The 19,526-nt window shown below is 40.8% G+C and overlaps 3 protein-coding genes across 7 annotated transcripts in view; 1 reads left to right on the top strand and 2 right to left on the bottom strand.

Moving 5' to 3' along the window:
* The window catches only part of EPHB1 (EPH receptor B1), a 470,470-nt gene extending 461,488 nt beyond the window's left edge, over nucleotides 1–8,982 (bottom strand). For both annotated transcript variants that reach the window (XM_044434338.1, XM_044434328.1), the window contains exon 1: nucleotides 8,742–8,982. In XM_044434338.1, coding sequence (XP_044290273.1) covers nucleotides 8,742–8,982 — 241 coding nt within the window. The remainder of the gene's footprint in view (nucleotides 1–8,741) is intronic.
* The window catches only part of KY (kyphoscoliosis peptidase), a 33,499-nt gene extending 15,773 nt beyond the window's left edge, over nucleotides 1–17,726 (top strand). Inside the window, exons 6-11 of the mRNA XM_044434355.1 lie at nucleotides 2,319–2,401; nucleotides 5,198–5,306; nucleotides 7,274–7,391; nucleotides 12,705–12,893; nucleotides 15,779–15,969; nucleotides 16,800–17,726. Of these exons, the coding sequence (XP_044290290.1) occupies nucleotides 2,319–2,401; nucleotides 5,198–5,306; nucleotides 7,274–7,391; nucleotides 12,705–12,893; nucleotides 15,779–15,969; nucleotides 16,800–17,704 (1,595 nt within the window). The 3' untranslated portion in view covers nucleotides 17,705–17,726. The remainder of the gene's footprint in view (nucleotides 1–2,318; nucleotides 2,402–5,197; nucleotides 5,307–7,273; nucleotides 7,392–12,704; nucleotides 12,894–15,778; nucleotides 15,970–16,799) is intronic.
* The window catches only part of CEP63 (centrosomal protein 63), a 49,694-nt gene continuing 40,428 nt past the window's right edge, over nucleotides 10,261–19,526 (bottom strand). For 2 of the 4 annotated variants that reach the window (XR_006415127.1, XR_006415128.1), the window contains exons 19-20: nucleotides 17,143–17,262; nucleotides 10,261–16,891 (exon numbers count right to left, since the gene is read on the bottom strand). Coding sequence is in view for 1 of the 4 variants with exons in the window: in XM_044434317.1 (XP_044290252.1) it covers nucleotides 17,221–17,262 (42 nt within the window). In the remaining 3 variants the exon portion in view is untranslated. Of the gene's footprint in view, nucleotides 17,263–19,526 lie in introns of all 4 variants that reach the window. The other 2 variants (XM_044434317.1, XM_044434250.1) reach the window with 1 other exon arrangement.

The following is a 19,526-nucleotide window of genomic DNA, read 5'->3' as shown; positions in this document are numbered from 1 at the left end:
ACATTTTTTCTGATAAAGAAATCTTGCTGTTCAATTACACCAGTCTTCTTTCTAACTACCTGCCTGATAGCCATGAGTAACCCAAAGTTCCATACAGGTGAGCCAGCAGGCTGGTGGAGATGGATTTATTTACTTATTTACTTATTTACTTATTTATTCTTCCATTTATATGCTGTCTAGTACTGAAGTCTCAAGGGGGCTTACAATAAAAAATAAAATACATATAACAATAAATACAGAATAAAACTTCATTATCAAAATTTAAAACCTAACTGAATCACAACAAAGTGAGCAGTGCGAAGGGGGGCAGGATCAACCACTAAAAGTGATATTAAAATGAAACATTTTTGCCTGGTGCTGATACAGTAGTAATGACGGCGCCAGGCAGATGTCCCTGGGAAGACTATTGCAGAGGCAGGAAGCAGGCACTGAGAAGGCCCTTCATCATTTTACCATCCCTCTCAGCTCTTTGAGAGATGACACTGGCAGAAGGGCCTCCTGGCCTGATCTTAAAGGATGGGCAGGTTCATATGGGATTGCTCCATGCCACCTCTGCCAGTCCACTTGGCTTCTGTGCTATCTGTAGAAGAAAGAATACCTCTTCCTCCATGATCAGCCCTCCTCCACCAGTCTGCTTGAAATGGGGGGATTCGTGTTATTCATCCAAGAGACTAGTAGCATATATTTCCACGCTGTGAAAGAGAAGGCTTTTCCTCCTCTGTAACTAGTATGAAAAGGCAGGCTACTGGTCTCTTAGCAGACTAGTGATTTGTAATCTGTTACATGATTGAACATTCACCTTGGCACCCCTCTTTAGCATGTAGATTTCTTTTCACTGGACATGTTTTAGCAGAGTATGCTACTTTAAAGTAGACCTCCAATTAAGCATTTGAAATGAGGACCATCAGCACCTGCCAATGTTAGACACATTTCAGTATGACCGTGCCCAAGTGAATGCAACCTACCAGCAGCCTAGACCCTATTCAAGCTGCTAATGCTAACAGTATATGACTGTAAGTTATTGTGAATTCTGCAGCTGTAGGGAGCCTTTTCAGTTATAGCCTGACAAAGACTAAAAACTGATCACCAATTTGAAGAAACTACCCAGCTCCCAAATGGCAAAAAAGTAATTTTCTAAGCTATATAGAGCAGGAACCTTTTAAGTGCGTAAATCTGCTTCAGTTCTCTTTAGGTCAGTTTAATAGCTCTCTTCAGCAAAAGGCCAGGTAAACAAACAACCTTTTTAAAGTGATAGATGCTGTGTGTTTGAGTGATAGGTTGAGACAGACAGATGGCTGCTCAGTGCATTAGGTGACAGCATCCACCCCACCCCCTCATCTACAGTTGCTCCTTCACTAATCGCAATCTACAAATTAGGTTTTCGGACCAAACCAAAGGAATTCTGAAGCTTGGGTTTCTGGCACAGTGCTTTTATGCAGTACTGTCTTCCCTATCCCTGTAAGTTCAGACTTAGACACAAAAGAGTAGGGAAAATTCTGTGCTATCTGGCTCTCATATCAGGAAAGGTGTGACACACACAGATGTTCCCAGCTTTATGAGACACCAGCTGCAAGGCAGATTATTTTGCTCAGATGAGTATCCATTGAGTTACTGCTGATCAACAGCACAGCTTCCATAGGGTGAATGTAATACTGATTTCCAGCTCTGAGCCTCTGCACATCTATAAGTATATATGAGCATTAGGAAAGCCCTGTGAGATCAGATGGAAGATCTGAAATTAAGAGATGGATGGGCTGGCAAGGCTTGTGGGATCTTTCCTTTTTTTTTCATGAGTCCTGAGAAAAATTGAAGAGAACCTCATGCAAAAGTCAGACACTTAGAAATAAGGAATTCTGAGCTCAGGAATTTTTCTTGAATACCAGGACAGATCAGAACTAACACTCCTTCTATATAAAAATTCACTCCTGGTTACTCCAGACTTTCTTCATTTCAGCAGTGAAATGAAATACAAGGCAGGGAAGAGTCATTTTGTGGCTGCTATTGCCAAACAAATGGGAATCAGATGCACTTGATCATCTATTACCAGTCAGTCTGAAATGTACCAGTAGATAAAAATCTACTTTCTGCTTATCCTTGGGGTGGTAGGGGATAGATGCAAAAAAGAAAAAAGTCCAGGGCTCCTGTACCTTTAATAGCTGAGTAGAGGTAGGAATGCAAGTCACACCTGCTGGAATTCCCTCTTCTACAGAATGAGTAATGTTTCAGAAAGCCTTTCTTCTTTTGGATCAGACTGCTCAAACCTTTGGTCTGATACGTTTGGCCACCCTAACAATCCCTGACTGCATGTTTGTTTCCAGTTTACCCATGGGACAAGGCCTGCTTGAAATCCATACCTTTTGACCTGAAGCAATTTGAGAAACTGGACACATATGCAAGAAAGGTAATATATCCATATATGTAATGAAGGCCATTACATCATGTATTCAAACTGAGCTTCCACCAGCACTCTTGTACCACTGGTGTGTGTCTGTATACATCTTCATCCCCCTCACTGCATGAGGCATGTGCGTGTGTGTGGATATTCAAACAACCTACTTGACAGAAGATTATGGGAATTGGCCTTTGGCACACATTCATAATGTATTGAATATCCTGGAAACTGGGTTGTTGACTAAGCGATTTATGCAAAACATACTTGGCAGTTACCAGACTTTTGACAAATTAGGAAATAAAATTTGCAACGTCTTTTAGCAGCAGAGTCTATTGCTCATTGACTCATTCAGACAACCAGTTCCACTTGAATAGTATGTACCCCACAAGTAATCCATCTTTACTGTGTGTGTAATTTCTGTGCTCCCATGTTGTGTTTCAGCTTCTCTATTGAACACATCCTTTCCACAATCATCTTAACCAGTCTATTGACTCCTATGGGAGCAGAGCAATTCAGAATTGTTCATAATTTTAAATGTGAAGTGACAACCAAATGGAAACAGGGTTTCCACAGAGACACAGGCTGCAGAAAAAGGATAGCTTACATTGCTTGGAAGTAAGTCACACAATGTTTGATAGGACTTACCTTCTTAAGAGTGTGTCTAGGATTACAGCCCTAGATGGGTAAGCATCACGCCCCTTCCAAAAAATGTCACTACTCTTACTGAAACTCAGTATAGGAAGCTGCCTTATATCACATCACATTGTCCATCTACTTTGATATAGTCTGCTCTGATTTGCTCTGAACGTCTTAGGTGGAGATGCCAGTGACAGAAACTGACACCTTCTGCCATCACCAATCCTTTGCCATTCCTGTTTCCACTAGAAATTCTTTTGACTATCTAAGCTCCTTTAAGAAATATTTTGATTTATTGTATTTGTATGCCACCTCAAAGCCCAGGAGTTCTCTGGGTGGCTCACAAAAAACAGAACAATGTAACGGTAATAAAATAAAACAGTAACATCTAAAATAGCATAAAATCAACGAATATAAGGTGTGAAACAGGAGGATAATACGAACAATAAAAAGAACCTTAAAACCAGCTGCAAAGAGCAAATAAAGCCACCATTGTAAAAGCAGGTACTAAAAACAAAGTCTTTACTTGGTGGCAAAAACAGAATGATGAGGGTGTCAGTCACACCTCTTTAGGAAGAGAGTTCCAAAGATGAGGTGTGGTAACAGAGAAGGTCCTTTTTCTTACCAGTTTCCCCCTCACTTCATCTGTGGGAGGGGTTCATGAAGAAGAGCCTCCACTGAAGATCTAAGTGGTCTGGTAGGGATATATGAGACAGGCATTCCTTTAGATATCCTGGTCCTAAGCTGTTTAGGGTTTTGCACGTTAGTGTAAGCACTTTGAACTGGGCCCAGGCAGTAACAGGAAGCCAGTGCAGTTGGCAGATGTGATAAGCTCTCTAGGACTGGTCACTGCTTTGTTTTGGATTAATTGGAGTACTCGGACTATCTTCAAAGGCAGCCACACATGGAGTGCATTACAGTAATCCAGGTGAGAGGTTACCAGTACGTGGATAACTCTGGCAAGGCTCCACTCGTCCAAGTAGAAATGTAGCTGGAAAATTGCCCTAAGCTGATGGAAGATGGTCCTGGCCACTGAGGGCACCTGTGAAGCAAGTAGCACCTCAGGGTTCAGAAGTACCCCCAAGCTATGAACCTTATCCTTTAAGGGGAGCACAACCCCATCCAGGATGAATTGAAGATTTCCCAGTTGGGCAGATGGGCTGCCCATCAGCAGTACTTCTGTCTTGTCTGGATTGAGTTTGAGCTTATTGGCCCCCATCCAGTCCATTACTGAGCCAACACAGACTTAATAAGTCTGAGTGAAATAATTCATGTCCCCTCAAAGTTTCACTTCAGGAGAAACTCCAAGATGTGCTTCCAATTTCACTGTAGGCCAGGATTCATTGACAACTCTGATATCAAACAACTTGCTAAATATTTCTTACAGAAGCAATAGAATGTGTTGTCTTCTGTCTATGCAGCTTCTTGATCTTCAGAACAAATACTCTATTGGCTGGCTGAGGAAAATGTGCTGCTGTAAAATCTCATCTTTGGCCTGAGGGTTGAGCATATCTGGCTGACAACAATCATGCCATGTGAAAGGAAACAGTTTAAATAGAATCTAGTTATGGCTAGTTAGAGGCTGAACATATCCAAAGGGCATAGGCAGAATAGGGGAGAGTAATCCTATCTGACAGTATCTTTGAAGCTTGTAAAAGTCTTGCTTCCTAAAGCAGAGGTAGCTGCCAAGAGCAGCATGACAGAGCTGAAGAAAACTCTGCTCCTATCAACCTGGTGACTAATAAATCAGGTTCCTAAACAAAATATATCAGCTCCTAAAAGTCTCCATCAGTTTGACCAACAATGTTCTTCCTGTTCTCCACAGCAAATGCATTATTTATAGTGGTTCCCCCAACTTGGGGCCTTCCAGTTGTTCTGGACTCTCATCAGCACCATAGCTTACGGCTAATTGTCAGGAATTCTGCGAGCTGATGTCCAAAATATTTGGACAGTCCAAGATGGGGAAGGCTCTGTAAGAGAGCTAATACATTTTTGTAAAAAATATCAAGGACTTTGTTGGCCAATCCAACAAAGTGCTTCTGCCAGATAACAGATAGCAAGAAGCCTGTATGGACTCCTCTGAATTGAGTGAGAAGGCAAGAAAAGTAATCTGACTTCATAGTATTGTCTTATTTAAAAGTAGCGATCTGTTTTCTTCTTACAATACAGGTCACTGCCAAGAATAGTGTGGAGGAGCTGGTTAAAACCTTACTCCGTGTAGCACATACTGACCTGGAAAAAGTGAGGGCCATTTGGACATGGATATGCCACCATATAGGTAAGAAGAGAACTCTGACCTTCCCTAGAACCTGTGTATAATGCTGAGCCTGTTGTTTACATTGTACTGTACAGTGGTTCTAGAAGTCTGTTTTACACAAGGAGTGGGTAATATAGGGAGGGAGCATATAAATAAAAGGTGTGTATGAGCATGGAAAATCTGCATGGTAAGGAACTCCAAAAGACTTTTAACCAACACAGGCAGCTACCAAACAAGCAGTTGAATGCTACTCAGCAGTCCCCATGTTCATAAGCCATTTCTCAATTCCCAGGTATAACAAATGTAAAATATTGTGGTTTTTTGAGCCATTCTGGACCTCTCCCAACTCAGATTTGGTGGTAAATTAGTGCTGTGTTGTTACAACACAGAAGCCTGGATAGCAGGTTTCAACAACAGTTAACAGTAGATTTATGATATGGGAGGGAGCCTTGCGTGGGACTATTGGGTGTAGTTTATAAATCCAATAAATAAATAATACCAAAAAGTCCTGCCAGGTTACTGGAATTACATTGGTATCTTTGCCTTTTCCTCTGCGGCAAGAAAAAAAACAGTTGGGGTAGCAACTTAGGCAGAAACTGGCTAAAGGGGAAAGGGTTAGGCAACTCCCCTTCCCCCTCTCCTGCTTAAATGGCAGTCTCTGGCCATTATTTTACTATCTTTTGTCATTTTAAGTCACTGGAAATGTACATTTAACATGCATATCCAAGTTGGGTTTCATTCTATAGACTGAAATCCTGCACATTGTGATCAGTTAAAAACCTGAAAGTCAGTGCCAAGGGCCTGTTTGAGCATGTAATTGGTATGTACACCTACAATTTTAGAGACTTTCTAAAGTCTAAAGGCTCCAAAGAAAAACACACTATTTATGGTGCTCATGAGAATCTAAATTTCCATGTTTGAAAAGAAGAGTAATGAGAAGGAGTTGAAGGTATACCTTCACATATGTATCCCTATGTTTTTGGAGGTACAAAAGCTTACCTGGTTCTCCAGTCACTTATAATAATTTAATATTTTGGCATTCTGGCACCATGTTTATTTCATAATTCCATCAAATAATGGAATGCTATGTCAGCTCTGGAAAATTCTGCAGCCCTTGCTGTATCAGCTCTGAAAAATTCCATAGATCTGTGGAAGATTCTACATTGCCCTAGGTGTAAAGGGCAACTGTTGCATTCCAGCAATACAAAGAATCTAAGTTTGCTACTTTAAGGGGCGATATGGAAAGATAATATCTCTTCTTAAAACACCGATGGGAAAAGTATAGGAGAGTTTTACATACAAACTTTTTTTTGGGATTTGGCATATGATTAGTGATTAGAAAATTTCATTTGATTCTTGTCTTAATGCAAACCTACTGAGTTCACAGTTCCTGAATCAATAAGCAAACAAAAAACAAAAATATTCTTCGGTATTCATGGTTTCCTGAATTTTGTGTTGCAGTTCTCAGATTTAAAAAATGAATAGAAAAAGAGTATATTTTAGAGGGAGATGTGCACAAAAATGCATATTTTGGGGAAAAATACAAAAATGCATTATACTAAGAAAAATTGCATGGAAATATATACATTAGGAAACATATATGCAAAAATATTTAAAATGTGTTAACTTTTCAAAAATCTATCTTGCAAACTGATGCAGAAACAGGACATTATGGACTTGAGAGTGTAAAAAAAAAAGTGTGCACGTGTGTGCTCCCACACACACACACACACACGCACGCGCCACTGAGAGTACCTGAAGCTAAAAGGTTAATGCATCCTTATTCAGAGGGATCAAAAGGGGGCCAACTATGCAGGTTGTGTCTTTGGTACCTGTAAAGAATTGAATGTTCCTTCTTACTCAGCACAGCTCTGTATTGCCTATAGTAGTTTCTGGTAAACAGATATTTCCAAGGTACAGAAAATGTAATTTCCTACAACTTGTTTTGCTTCACATGTGTAACTAACCTTTCACTTTTCTTCTCCCAGAATATGATATTGTGGGCTTTTTTAATAAAGACCAGCAGTCATTCAAGCCCAAGGATGTCCTTCAGAGTGGAAAGAGCATTTGTGAAGGATATGCCGGGCTCTTTGAACAAATGTGCAGGTACATTAATAGCAGAAATTATCAAACCTATAGCAAGATTCAGTTGCCCTGTCACCTGGGTACCAATTCTGTCTCCATTTACACCAACTAGGATTTCCATCCTCATTTTGAAGCTGTACTGTCGAATAGCAGCAAGTGCTAGAAAGGTCAATTTTGCTCCAGCACCCCCAACATAATTTACTTTGCACCATCTGCTGAGGCTCGCATTGCATTAACATAATGGCAGATGAGAACCTGGGTATAATTTAGTTAGAAGAGACTGTTTTTCCTGGAGTATGTGAAGGTTAAAAGGACAGCAGGCCAGGAGACTAGAGTTGGCCCTGCATGGCCCATGCTTTGGAAAAGGGGAAAGATGAGCTTGCCTGCTTCCTTTACAAATGCCCCCGCACTCCTAAAGCAGGAGCACACTTGCACATAAATTAGACGGTTAAGATTTAGCCGTGCAAGCAATGTAATTAATTTCCAACTGACTGCTCATGAAATAAAGCTGTAAACATCCAGCTTACTCCTCAGAAAGTATGCCTTTCCTGTCAAACTTGGTTTTATGCATGAAAAAAGTGTATGAAAAAAGCCATTTCCCCTTGGACAGAGGCAGTACTGGGCTCTGCCTTCACATAGCTGTCATTTTCTTAAGCAGTGAAGCAGAACACCCTGACTTCCTTTGTTTTCCCCCCATAGCAAAGAGTGACAAATGGTTGATTCTGAACTCCTGCACTCCAAAACTGTACTGTATCCCCCAACGAAAAGCATCAAGGTGTGAGGGAAAGGTAACATATTCCTGACTAGGTTTGTGCATGCACTGAAAGCACTGGGAGTTCTGTTAACTGAGATGCAAGCATCCTGGATCAGCAGTCACAAAATAGCAGCTGTAAAATAAGAGAATATTAGCTTAGCAAAAATATGTGAACCATATTAATGCTCTACAATTGTTGTTCTAATAACCTGGGAGCAAACTTCGATGTAGCAAAAAGGTCCTTTTCTCAGCCTTTTATTGTCATCTTACTGCACATCTAAGCCAATGGAAAGAAAACATAGGTTAGGACCTACTGTTCCTTTTCTGAGTGATTTGCTGCAGACAAGTAGTTTTCTGATTCCCAGTTATTTAGCGGTGGCAATGAGACAATATCTCCCTTCAAAATGAGCCTGCTGAAATAAAGAAGGCTTGGGATAATGTATATTTGTGTACAATGTGCAGTGTAAATTTGTGTGAAAGGATTCCAAGCTGAGCTCAGTTCAGGTGCTGAAATCACATTCCTAGGCTCAGCATGTGGTCAGAGGGACCCTGTTCTTTAATTCTAAGTACCTGCCTCTTCACATCCAGTTCTATTTGGGGAAAACCAGGTTGCCTACCTGTAACGCCATTCTTCGAGTGGTCATCAAAACTATTGAGCTTCGCTTCGGCCTGCCCAGAGCACTGGCCAATGGCTGCTTCTTCACCCTCATCGCTGGCAACGTCCTTCATAGCAACAAGGGCACACTCCCACATTTCCATTCTGAGGCGACCAGCCCTGTTTTTCTGGGCCTGCTTGGTGAAGACACTTGTCCACATGATGTTTCTCTCCCAAGCAGAAGAGGCACAGGGAGTGGCCATCGGTCAATGGCATTTTCACTCCACAGTCCACACACTTGCAAAATGCTGGGTTTAGTGACGTCAGGAGAGAAAAAGAGAAAAGTAGAGAGAGTAAGAATATTGAGGCAAGAGATGATAAAAGGGAGGGTTTTTGTGAGGTAATAAGTTGGGGGTCATGAAAATGGGGAAAAGTGAATGAGAAAGGTGAAAGGGTCTTAGAAAATTGAGAAGAGGCAAGGAATAAAGTTGTAGTAGTGAGGAAACAAGTCTGAGGTAAATGGCTAAGATAAGAGCTAGAGATCCCGAGGCACTGCAAACAGTATTTGAAAGTGAACTGAGAAAATGGCAGAGGCCTGCCTATGGCGGGAAGTGGGGCAGGGTTCCTGCTCAAATTCTAGGTTTAGCTAGAGGAATCTTCCCAAACATAGGCACTGTGCAGGTGCAGCACTGTATGTGTGATGCACAGAGACCACAAAGAAGAACTCTGGTTTTAATAAAAACTAAAATAGATCGAACCAGCCTGAAGTCTGCCCTACCTGATCTAAGCAATAGTGACATTCTCCTCCAAGCCATTTATCTGCATGGTAATGGATGGATCGCTTAGCATTTGTGATCTAGGGAGCAAACTTACTTTGCCTTATCTTTTCTGGCTGGCTGTAAGATATTTCAGATTCCATGTCCTGGAGTCTTTAACCCTACTCCCTGCCATCTCACAACACCAGCTGCTCTCTGAGGTCGGGAAAGCAATTTTAGCAATAGATAGAAGGGAAGTGCCAGGCTACAAGTCAACATGGGGCCTTTCTAGCACTTTTCTTCCACTTCTGAAATGCTGTTGCCAAAAAGAGCTGTCTAGAAAAAAAAGCAGAGGGGTGGCAGAGGGCAGTGGAGATCACCTTCACTGCACCTTCAACTCTGCATTGACTAAATCTGAACCTCCAACTTTGGGGGCTGACTCTCATCTCCATAGGATTGTACCCTCTGTTTTAGGAATATGGGTTTTCAGTGCTCGGCCCTCTTATCCCGAAGAGTGCAACCCACTGTTGTGTTCCAGTGCCCAAATCTCAGAAATGTTTTTGTTTCAGCATTTGAGTAACATCCAAGAGCACTGTCACAGGGTCATGGTGGTATGTCTGCTGCAACAGCTGCTTTACTTGGCAGGGCTGGCAAGGAAATGCCTACAGTTGGAAGATGAAGGACGTTCACAGAGGATAATCAATTCTCTGAAAGAAGTGAATAGTGGGGGGGAGGGGGTCTTGCCCTTCTCAATTTTTAACACAAAAATAGCATTGGAAACAAATGGGCTTGACAAGACTGAATCAATCTTTATTGTTGGCAACTTCATTATGAACCGCACCCTTTCTCATAACATTTGTTAAAATGATGTTGAACTGCCAGTTTGGCACATGGAGGCAGAAACTGCCCCAAATTCCAGAGCCTTGCTGACTTGGGCAGCTGTCTAGGTTGGCAACCCCAGAATTTGCAACAACAAAGTTAATTGACTAAGGGCAGCTCTGACTGGGTGAACAAAGCACCAGCTTGGCAGGGGAAAATGGCAGCATGCAAAGACATTTATGTTTCAGCAGTTTAATCAGAAATCAGTGTTGACTCAATGAGACACTTTGGGAAAGAACCAGCCTGCCCATTTTCTTCTTTCGTTGGTGCTATGGATGTGCCTTGTCTCCGGCCATGCCCTTTGTCACAAACAATTATCTCCATTCTCCACATGCTTTACTCAAATAAGTCTCCTCTGTCATATGCCTTCCCCAAGCCCTTCCATTTTTGCTTTTTTCCCCATACTCCTTTTATTCACATTGAAGTGACCAAATCAGTCTACTGTGTTGAACAGAAGGTCATGCCATTCACATAGTACCATTGTAATTTGTAATGTTTTCCAGACTATTTTCTATTCCCTTTTGAAGCAGAGGCTAACATCTTATTTGCTTTTAATCATCTCCATGCATTGAACAGATGCTTGCACTGAATTGTCCGCAATGATTGTATCAGTGTTGGCAATCAATTCCAATTGTTTTGTTCAATCCTTGTTGCTACAACTTTAATTTCATCTACCATCACACTGTTCAAGCTACTGGCTTTGTCAAGTGCCAAGGGAGCTCTTCAAATCCCTCGTTTCTTATTGATGAGTTAACAGTACAGAGAAAAAACCTGGTTAGACTATCTCCGCACCATATAGTATTGTCCACTGATTATTGATTTATACTCTATATACTCTATCCTTTTTTAAACTGAAGTTTGTAAGGCCGTATACGTTAAACCAGAGAAAATGTCACTGAAAAAATGCAACACATTTTAACAGTAACAGACACAGCAATATAAAACAGTGAGTGAGATCAGCAATAAAATGCTGCACCACTCAGTGAGTCAGGCTTAGCCTTTTCTAGGGCACTCCAACCCATCACATCTCCCTAGCTTTCCATTTTTTCCCATCCAGTAGTCAGCTGGCATTCTGTGGACACCAAGTGCTCTCAGACTTCAGTGGGCTATTTTGGAGTGCCCCGCGCTTTAGGATTTTTTCCTTAAGCTTTTAAAACATTTTGAATTCCCCCTTTAGCATGGGCAATGTTGCTTTACCTACCCAAGCAATGGCACTTGCAGCTAAACAGCAGAAATAGAAGAAATGATCCAGAACCAGAATCTTCAAAGTGTCTGTCTATGTAAAATCAACTTTACAACCTACCCGAAGGCAACCAGCAAGGGACACAAATGAAGTTTTGTTAGGAAGCTGCTCTTGGTTACCCATATGCCTTATCTTAGATCTCAAATAGAGTGGAGGCTGAAGACAGGATCACACAGAAGAATGTGGTTCCTGAGTTTTCATTCTACTTACTCTGGCCCCAAATCATTTAGAACGTTAATATGTCAAAGCCAACACTTAAGAACCAAACTGGGAAACAGTGAAGCTGGATAAACATAGTATGATATGAACAGGGAGCTCCCACTGGGACCCTTGCAGCCCTATTCTGGAACAGTTGTTGCTTGCAGACTGTTTTCAAAGGCAGACCCCATGTAACACCAAATATAGTAATCTGTCCTGAAGGCTTAGGTACAAATCAGCATATTTTGTTTGCAATGCCTAAAAGTCTTGTGGCATTTGTGTAAGTTCAACAGAACTAGTTAAAGCTCAATTTCACTGTTGTCCAGATGGGCTGCTGGGCCTGCCTGCTAGCAGTTATGAACAGAGGAGCTGAATCATAAGCACTTCCAGCCTCATAGATTATATCCTCCTTTGGGGACAATGAAAAGGGCAAATTCTCATAAATACAGCACTATTCTGATTGACTGGAGGAGGCTGGGGGCAAACAGGCAGATGGGACTATCACAGACATGGCTCCAAAGTAGGAAGAAGATATTCAGACCACTTCCCTCTTTAAACATGGGCCTTTAAAGCATCTTGGCCTTCCTGTTTTGTTCAAGAAACTAAGGCTGGTGTTTTCAGCAATCTTTACTTATGCAAGACCTTGACAGCACATGGGAGAATCAACCCAAAAATAGTTTGCAGCCTGATAATAAATTGTTTCTCTTAAGTTAACTTCAAGTTAACATTGCAAGAGACATTCAGTCAGAACAAAAAGTGAAAGTTGACATACACATATTGCACAGGTAGGATAATATGGAATACGCTCCATGGAAGTCTGCAATGAGTAATAAAGACCCAAGTTTGCTGAATGATAAAAGGACAGCCCTTCAGAAATGAAATGTTTTGTGCATTCTTTTCTTCCCCTCAGTATTGCGGGAGTGCAGTGTATGAACTTATCTGGGTATTCCAAAGGACATGGTTACAAGACTGGGCAGACCTTTACAGGAGAGTATGACCATGCCTGGAATGCAGTTTATCTTGATGGAAGGTGGCACTTGGTGGATAGTACATGGGGTAGCGGCTCCATTGATGACTGTTTCAGCAAATTTACTTTCAGGTACAGTCTTATTCCTTCCTCTACCCACTTGAAATAGCTGAGAGACATAGGATTTGGATAATGCTAAAGAATTCTCCAAATGCTTTTGCTCCTCTTAATGCTGTTTTCACATATATTTGTCTATTTTTCAAAATCCATGCCTGATCTGTTTATACAAAAATTCTGCAGAGAACAGTCTTTTTAAGTTATGATGCACATTTACATCACTGTGATACTGCGTGTATTAAGCACTCTTAATGGCCAGAGATGCATTTTTAAAATGAACTTTGGATCAATAGAAAGTGTGTTTCAGTAGGTGGAAGTTTGCCTTTGCTACAAATGTGACAGATCACACATCAGGTAAATTTCATCAACATTGTTTTCACCATTGCGGGAATGAGAGTTAAGAAAAGCTTTAGGTTTATAAGTATATTTGTACTAGATTGTGCTGAAAAATAATTTAGAGATTGTGCTTCTTACAGTTGATGCAGCCCATTCAAGACTGACAGGCCTAGATCAACATAAACATGCAGGGATTTGACTACTTAAGAGAGCAATCACATGGCCCCTGAAAGGCCGTAGGGTATTTTAGATTCCAAACTCCACTCTGCCCTCCTTCCCCTAGTGTGGAAAGAACTAAACTGGATGCCTCTCTGAGGTTGGTAATACAAGCTTGGGGGTGGGGGTGTAAAAGGGGTTTCAGACAACATCAGGTGCTTTTGAGGTAGTATGGCCATAGACTTCCAGGGGAATGGCAACTTGACATAGCATCACTGCTTCATACCTTATCTCATTTAGATGTTTATAAAATGTCTTTGAGAGGGTCTTTACCTCTCTAATGACAGGTGGGCTAGAAGACTTTCAGGCCATAGCTCTGATTACAGTGAGATGGCCAGATAAGCTAAAATGAAACATTTTATTGAGTCAAATCCCCATGCATACTGTTTTTTCTTTTTTCTTTTTGTTTTGCTTTGTTTTTACTTTATCCTACTTTATTTTACATATATTTTTCTTTTTGTATTCGGTTTAAGAACATTATTTGAAAAAATGAAAAACAGAAAAAAGGAGTGTTTCAGTGGGTAGGGAAGAGACTAGAAATGGCACGACAGGAGCTATTCTGAGACCCCCATAGTCTACCCCCCACACCCAAAGTGCTATAACTAGACCAACAAAAAGCATGATGGGGAGGACATGTGATGATTAACTTCTCCACTCTCCTATCCTGCATAAGAAGAAAGCAAGCTTCCAAATTCTGGGGCTTATGATTGCCATAATAAATTGTGAATTAAGTTCCAAAATTCTGTATTTTGGAAAAATAATCTTCCTAATGCCTACAAGAGATTTCCTTCTCACCTGCCCCTGACAGCATGCTGCATTTCACATATCACATTTACGGAATCCACATCCTTAGGTTTATCCTGCTTTTGTTTTAAAAATAGACATTAAGGCTTCCAAGGTAATACCTGAAAAGTTAGGTGGATAATGGGCACTGTGCCATGCATTATGAATGAATTACTCATGAATTACTGAGGCAGAATTTGAACAATGCAAAGTTAGAAAGATGAACCAAATTTGCTTACTTTGAATCAGAGAGTTTGAAGGTTAGGTTTCATGGGCTCAGAATTTTTTTTTCCTGTCCAGACTGGGGTCTTTGAACAATAGTAGTCTTTTGGAGAATAGGGTGGGGTCACCAAATCCCTTAATAATACACCTGCTATTCTGTTTTACTGAACTGAATAATTACTATAATTACTCATTACTAAATTGTTCAACCCACAGAAAATAAAAGCTCCTAAGTAGAGTACACAAGGAATTGCATTCTAGGGCCTTAAACCAGCCTTCCTCAACCTAGTGCAGATGTTTTGGACCAATGCCGATCATGCTGAAGCAGTGTGGCCAATGCTTAGGAATACCAAGAGTTATGGTTTATCTCCATTATGTTGCACAAGTCAGAAGGTCAATGTCTGAAGCTTAGCAACATGTGTAGATTATCCATGTGATTCAAATCCCAGAAAAAGCAGGTTTGTATATCACATTTGGAGCTTATCTGCACATGACTAGAAAAGACTCCTGCTGCTGCTATTTGCCTCTAATGTATGGAGGACAGCAAGGGTGGCAATAGAAGGGAACAGAGCTAGCGTGTTTATTGTCCCCTGCATGTTTTGATTCTACTCAGAAGAGCAATGCAAGGCTATAGCTAGGTGGTTTTCTATGATTTAGCCTTCTCCTGAAGTTGTAATTACTAGTCTTAACCTGAAAAAGAAACTACCACAATAATGTGGCCTGTAGAAAATTCTTAAAGAGCCAGAACAGGAAGAAAGCACAGCTGATGTGGACCTTTTGCGATGTCATTTTCCCGAACAGATGTCAAGCCCACGAACTCTTCCCTCCCTTGGTGCATCTGCTTAGCACATCAATTTTCATCTGTTTAGCCCAGAGATTCCTATTACATACAAAATTATGTTTGCTTACCAACCATAATCTATGCTTTATTAACCAGGTTGGTAAGCTTACATTAAGCTACAGCTTATTTCAGACGTAATGGGAAACTCTAATTAATGAAGACCATGAATGATTCCTGCAGCCAGTAATACCATATTTGAACTGGGCCACCAATAAATTACACTTGAGTAAACCACCTAGCTTGACTAAATGGTCTACTCTACAGTGTTCTTAACCAAATTGATCTAGCCTCACTTTTACACATTTCATCTTTTGCTTTGTAGGCCTCTGCTGTGCTACTTACAGTCCAGTTCTATGTGTACTTTGAAATAAACTCCATTTATTTCAGTTCAGAGCTATTTCTATACTTAAATATGCTTACGATTGCAGACATAGTTGTGGTGTAAGGGTGGAAGTTAAGTGTACTTTGCCAATGATATATTGATCTCTCCCTTTTGTTCCAGATACAATGAATTCTACTTCCTCACCCACCCCGCCCTATTTATTAATAATCATTTCCCAGACAACAGCAACTGGCAGCTACTCAATCCAACAGTGACATTAAAACAGTTTGAGAGCAGCATGTTATACAAGAGTGACTTTTACAAGATGGGATTGCTGGCAGCCCATCCAGAAACACCCATTATTCAAACAGGTACAATCATACAGTCTCTTGCCACACAGAGATATTATCATAAGAAACTCTTCCAACTTTTGGCAGAAAAAAAGATAAAATAGTAAAGGTTAGACTGTAGGCTGTTGCTTTATTATTTTTAAAAAGATTAACTTTGTGGGACTAAACCACGGGGGTCACAATTCTATAGTCCTTAGACATACTTTCACCCATGGAATCCCAATTTGTATGAAAGCCAAAGCACCATTCCCTAGTCAGATTGCATAGGTCCTTAGTTTTATATTCCATCTTGAAATGTAGGCAAAAAGTTTTTTAAAATGAGGATCTGAAATATGGGTGCATATAAGTATGCTGGGTTTCAGAATCTCCCAGCTACTGCCCTTGGTGTAATTCAGAACCTAACTATAGAATGAAGAACCTCATTTTGGAATCTTGTCTTTTGAACTCCCTTGGCTTTCTGTGAACACTGACAGCTTCTAAGGAACTGTAGTCAAAAGTGCAGGCAAGTTGAGAACTGTAACTGAAAGCCAAATATGCTTTCATCTTTTCTCAGAATGATGAGCAGTTCTATTGCATTTGTAATAAAAGAGTAGCAAACAAGCACCCCAAACTGATTTCTTCCTACTTTGAACCCTCTTGCTGTTTCTTCTGAGTGAATTTGGATTTGACAGAGGCTTGACAAACTTCAGTCAGCCAGCCATAATATTCTCCCTTTTACTTACAAAATGATTGACAATACAGCAGGATAGTCCATTCTCCTGGTCATTTTATACGGGCCTCTTGAATGACTTGTGTTTTTGAGTAAATGGTAGGAAACATCCTAACAAGCTTTCTTTATTTGCATGTCACAGTAAATGGGAAAGTAGCAGTAGTGGTGGAGACCCGTTCCCCGATGCTCTTCATGTTTGAGTTGAAAGGAACAAAAGAGTACAGCTTGATGACTCTGAAAAAGAATGGAATGAATCTGGATCTCTATCCACAGAAGACAGGAAGTCATAAGCTACAGATCTATGCCAAACCATCCACAGGAACAGATGAAGTCTACAACTGTGTGCTAGAATACACCATAGAATGCAGCTCTGTAGACAGGAATGTTTGCTTTCCAAAAGAACTCCATCAACCTGTTGGACCTAGCTGGTTCACAGAGCGGCAGGGGTTCCTCAAGCCTTCACAAAAAGGCCCAGTTATTCATACCAATGATGGGCGCAGTGACTTCAGCTTCATCCTCAGCAAAGACTTGAATGTTCTAGCCTCACTGCATTCAGACCATGCTCACTTCAATGAGGACACTGGAAGGCGGCATATCTTGCAAGTCTGTCAAGGAAATCAGGTAGACTTTAAGATCCATCTTCCTCATGCAGGGAATTTTGCTCTCAAAATTTTTGCTAAGAAGAAGTGTGATCCAGGCAATTTTAACTATGTCTTCAACTACCTCATCTGTTGCCCAAACACTGAGGTAAAGTGGCCAGTTTTTCCCCAGCATTATAGCAAGTGGGCAGAAGGCTATGAGTTAGTGGAGCCTCTAGCTGGATTGCTGCCAGCCAACCGCAACATCAAGTTTAAACTCAGGCTTCATAGCATTGCCAAGGCATTTGTTCAATGTGAAAGCATCTGCCCATTATCTCTAAGTAAGGATGGTTACTGGGAAGGATCTTGTAACACTTGTGGCTGCACAGAAGTGTATGTGATGGTGCTAGAAAATGCTAACCACAAGTTCTACTCACACATTTTGAAATATGAAGTAGAACCACAATAAGTGGCCACTTCTACTCTTCACATCTGCCCACATGAACAGCGGTATTTGATATATCAGCAACCCATACCACACTGAGAAACCTTTTCACTGTAAAGTTTGTAACAACACAGCAAAACAAGCAGCAGCAAAACTGTGTAACTTCAACAAAACTTCTTTTATGGCCTTCCATTAGTATTGTATCTTGAGTGAAGTTTCTAGCCAATGTAGCTTCCTTATCCAGACAAAGCTTTCCATATAAATAATTGCAATATAGTAATTCATGTGTTATTTGCCTAACATATTAAAAAAGCAATTATGCACATCTACCTACTTACTGAGCCACCATTTGGGGACATAACTGCTGATTTCTGAATGGGTCTGGTTCAAGAAAAATATCATTGTGAATAATGAGGGGGCATTTGAGAACTCATACTTGGCCAGGAAAAGTGAAGGACCATATACTTTGGAGTATGAGTGCAGGAGTGGCTACAAAATCTGAACCAGGCACATGTTCTTGCAAGATAATAATCTAAAACTTAGATCCTAAGTGAAAGCTTTCTTGTGTGCACTTCATTGTCTTACAAATACTTACTGCGAAATACGTTTTTACATCAGATTTTAAATGCAATTAAATACTACTTTTTATCTTATTGGGCCATGGTGTGTGTGTGTGTGTGTGTGTGTGTGTAATATCAACCTTAAACATTTCTGGGGGGGAAAGGGCAATCTAATCTATACAAAAGATTACTTGCTCTATGAAATATCACTTCAGAAAATGTAGTTTTTCTATGAAGCACAAAGGGATACCCGAAGATATTTATTTCATTTCTATACTGCCCACAGCCAAAGCTCTCTGGGTAGTTTACAACAAAGCATAAAATCAATAAAATATAAGAGATGGACACATTAGCATGAATTGAAATTAATTTAAAATAGCATTAAAACATTTTGAAATAAAGACAATAAAAAGACCCATCAAAGAATAAAAGAAAAGCATACGGCTAATCATGTCAGGTCCCTGAATTATCAGGGAGGTCTTAAGACAGCTCTCTTTGCAGGGGCCTCTAAACCTGACACCAACAAGATGGCAAATTTGGCACCTAGCTGGGCCACAGCAGGGAGATTCTTCCAAAGATAGAGGTCACTACAGAAAAGGCCACCCTTTGAGCCTCTTGAGCAGCTGGAACCTGAAAGAAGGCCCCAGAGGCTAAGCATAGTCTGAGTAGACTGGAGTTGGGAGAAGTACTCCAACAGGTATTGCAGTCCCAAGCTGTGTAGGGCTATATAGGTTAGAAGCAACACCTAGTTATTGGGATTAGAAGTGTACAAAAAGTCAGTGCAGGTGGATCAGAACTGGTCTTATGTGTTCAGACCTCTGGTCCCAGTTATTAATCTGACTTGACACATTCTGTACCAGCTACAGCTTCCAAACTGCCTTCAAGGGCAGTCCCATGTAGAGTGTGTTGCAGTAATCTCATCTGGACATTACCAGAACATAGATCACTGAAGCCAGGCTATCCTTGTCCAGGTAGGGGCACAGCTGAGCCACCACCCAAACCTGATAGAAGGCACTCCAAGTTGCAATGTGACCTGAGCCTCAAAGTCAGATGGATCAAGGAGCACCCCCACACTGCTAAACTGCTCCTTCAGGGGCAGTGTGACTCCATCTAGAACAGGTTGACCACCACCACCCCGCCATCAGTCAAAGAAATCACCCACTAACAGCATAATCCTTATGACCGCTCAAGAACCAAGCCTATATTTAGAAGTATGATTTAAATAGGTGCCCTATTTTTCTGGGAAACTCTTTAAACTGACATGGATGGATACAAAAAAATCTGTA

This window comes from Varanus komodoensis, unplaced genomic scaffold (genome assembly GCF_004798865.1).
Source record: "Varanus komodoensis strain SLA01 unplaced genomic scaffold, ASM479886v1 scaffold1, whole genome shotgun sequence".
NCBI classification, from domain to species: Eukaryota; Metazoa; Chordata; class Lepidosauria; order Squamata; family Varanidae; genus Varanus; species Varanus komodoensis.
This window is presented reverse-complemented; position numbering and strand designations above follow the sequence as displayed.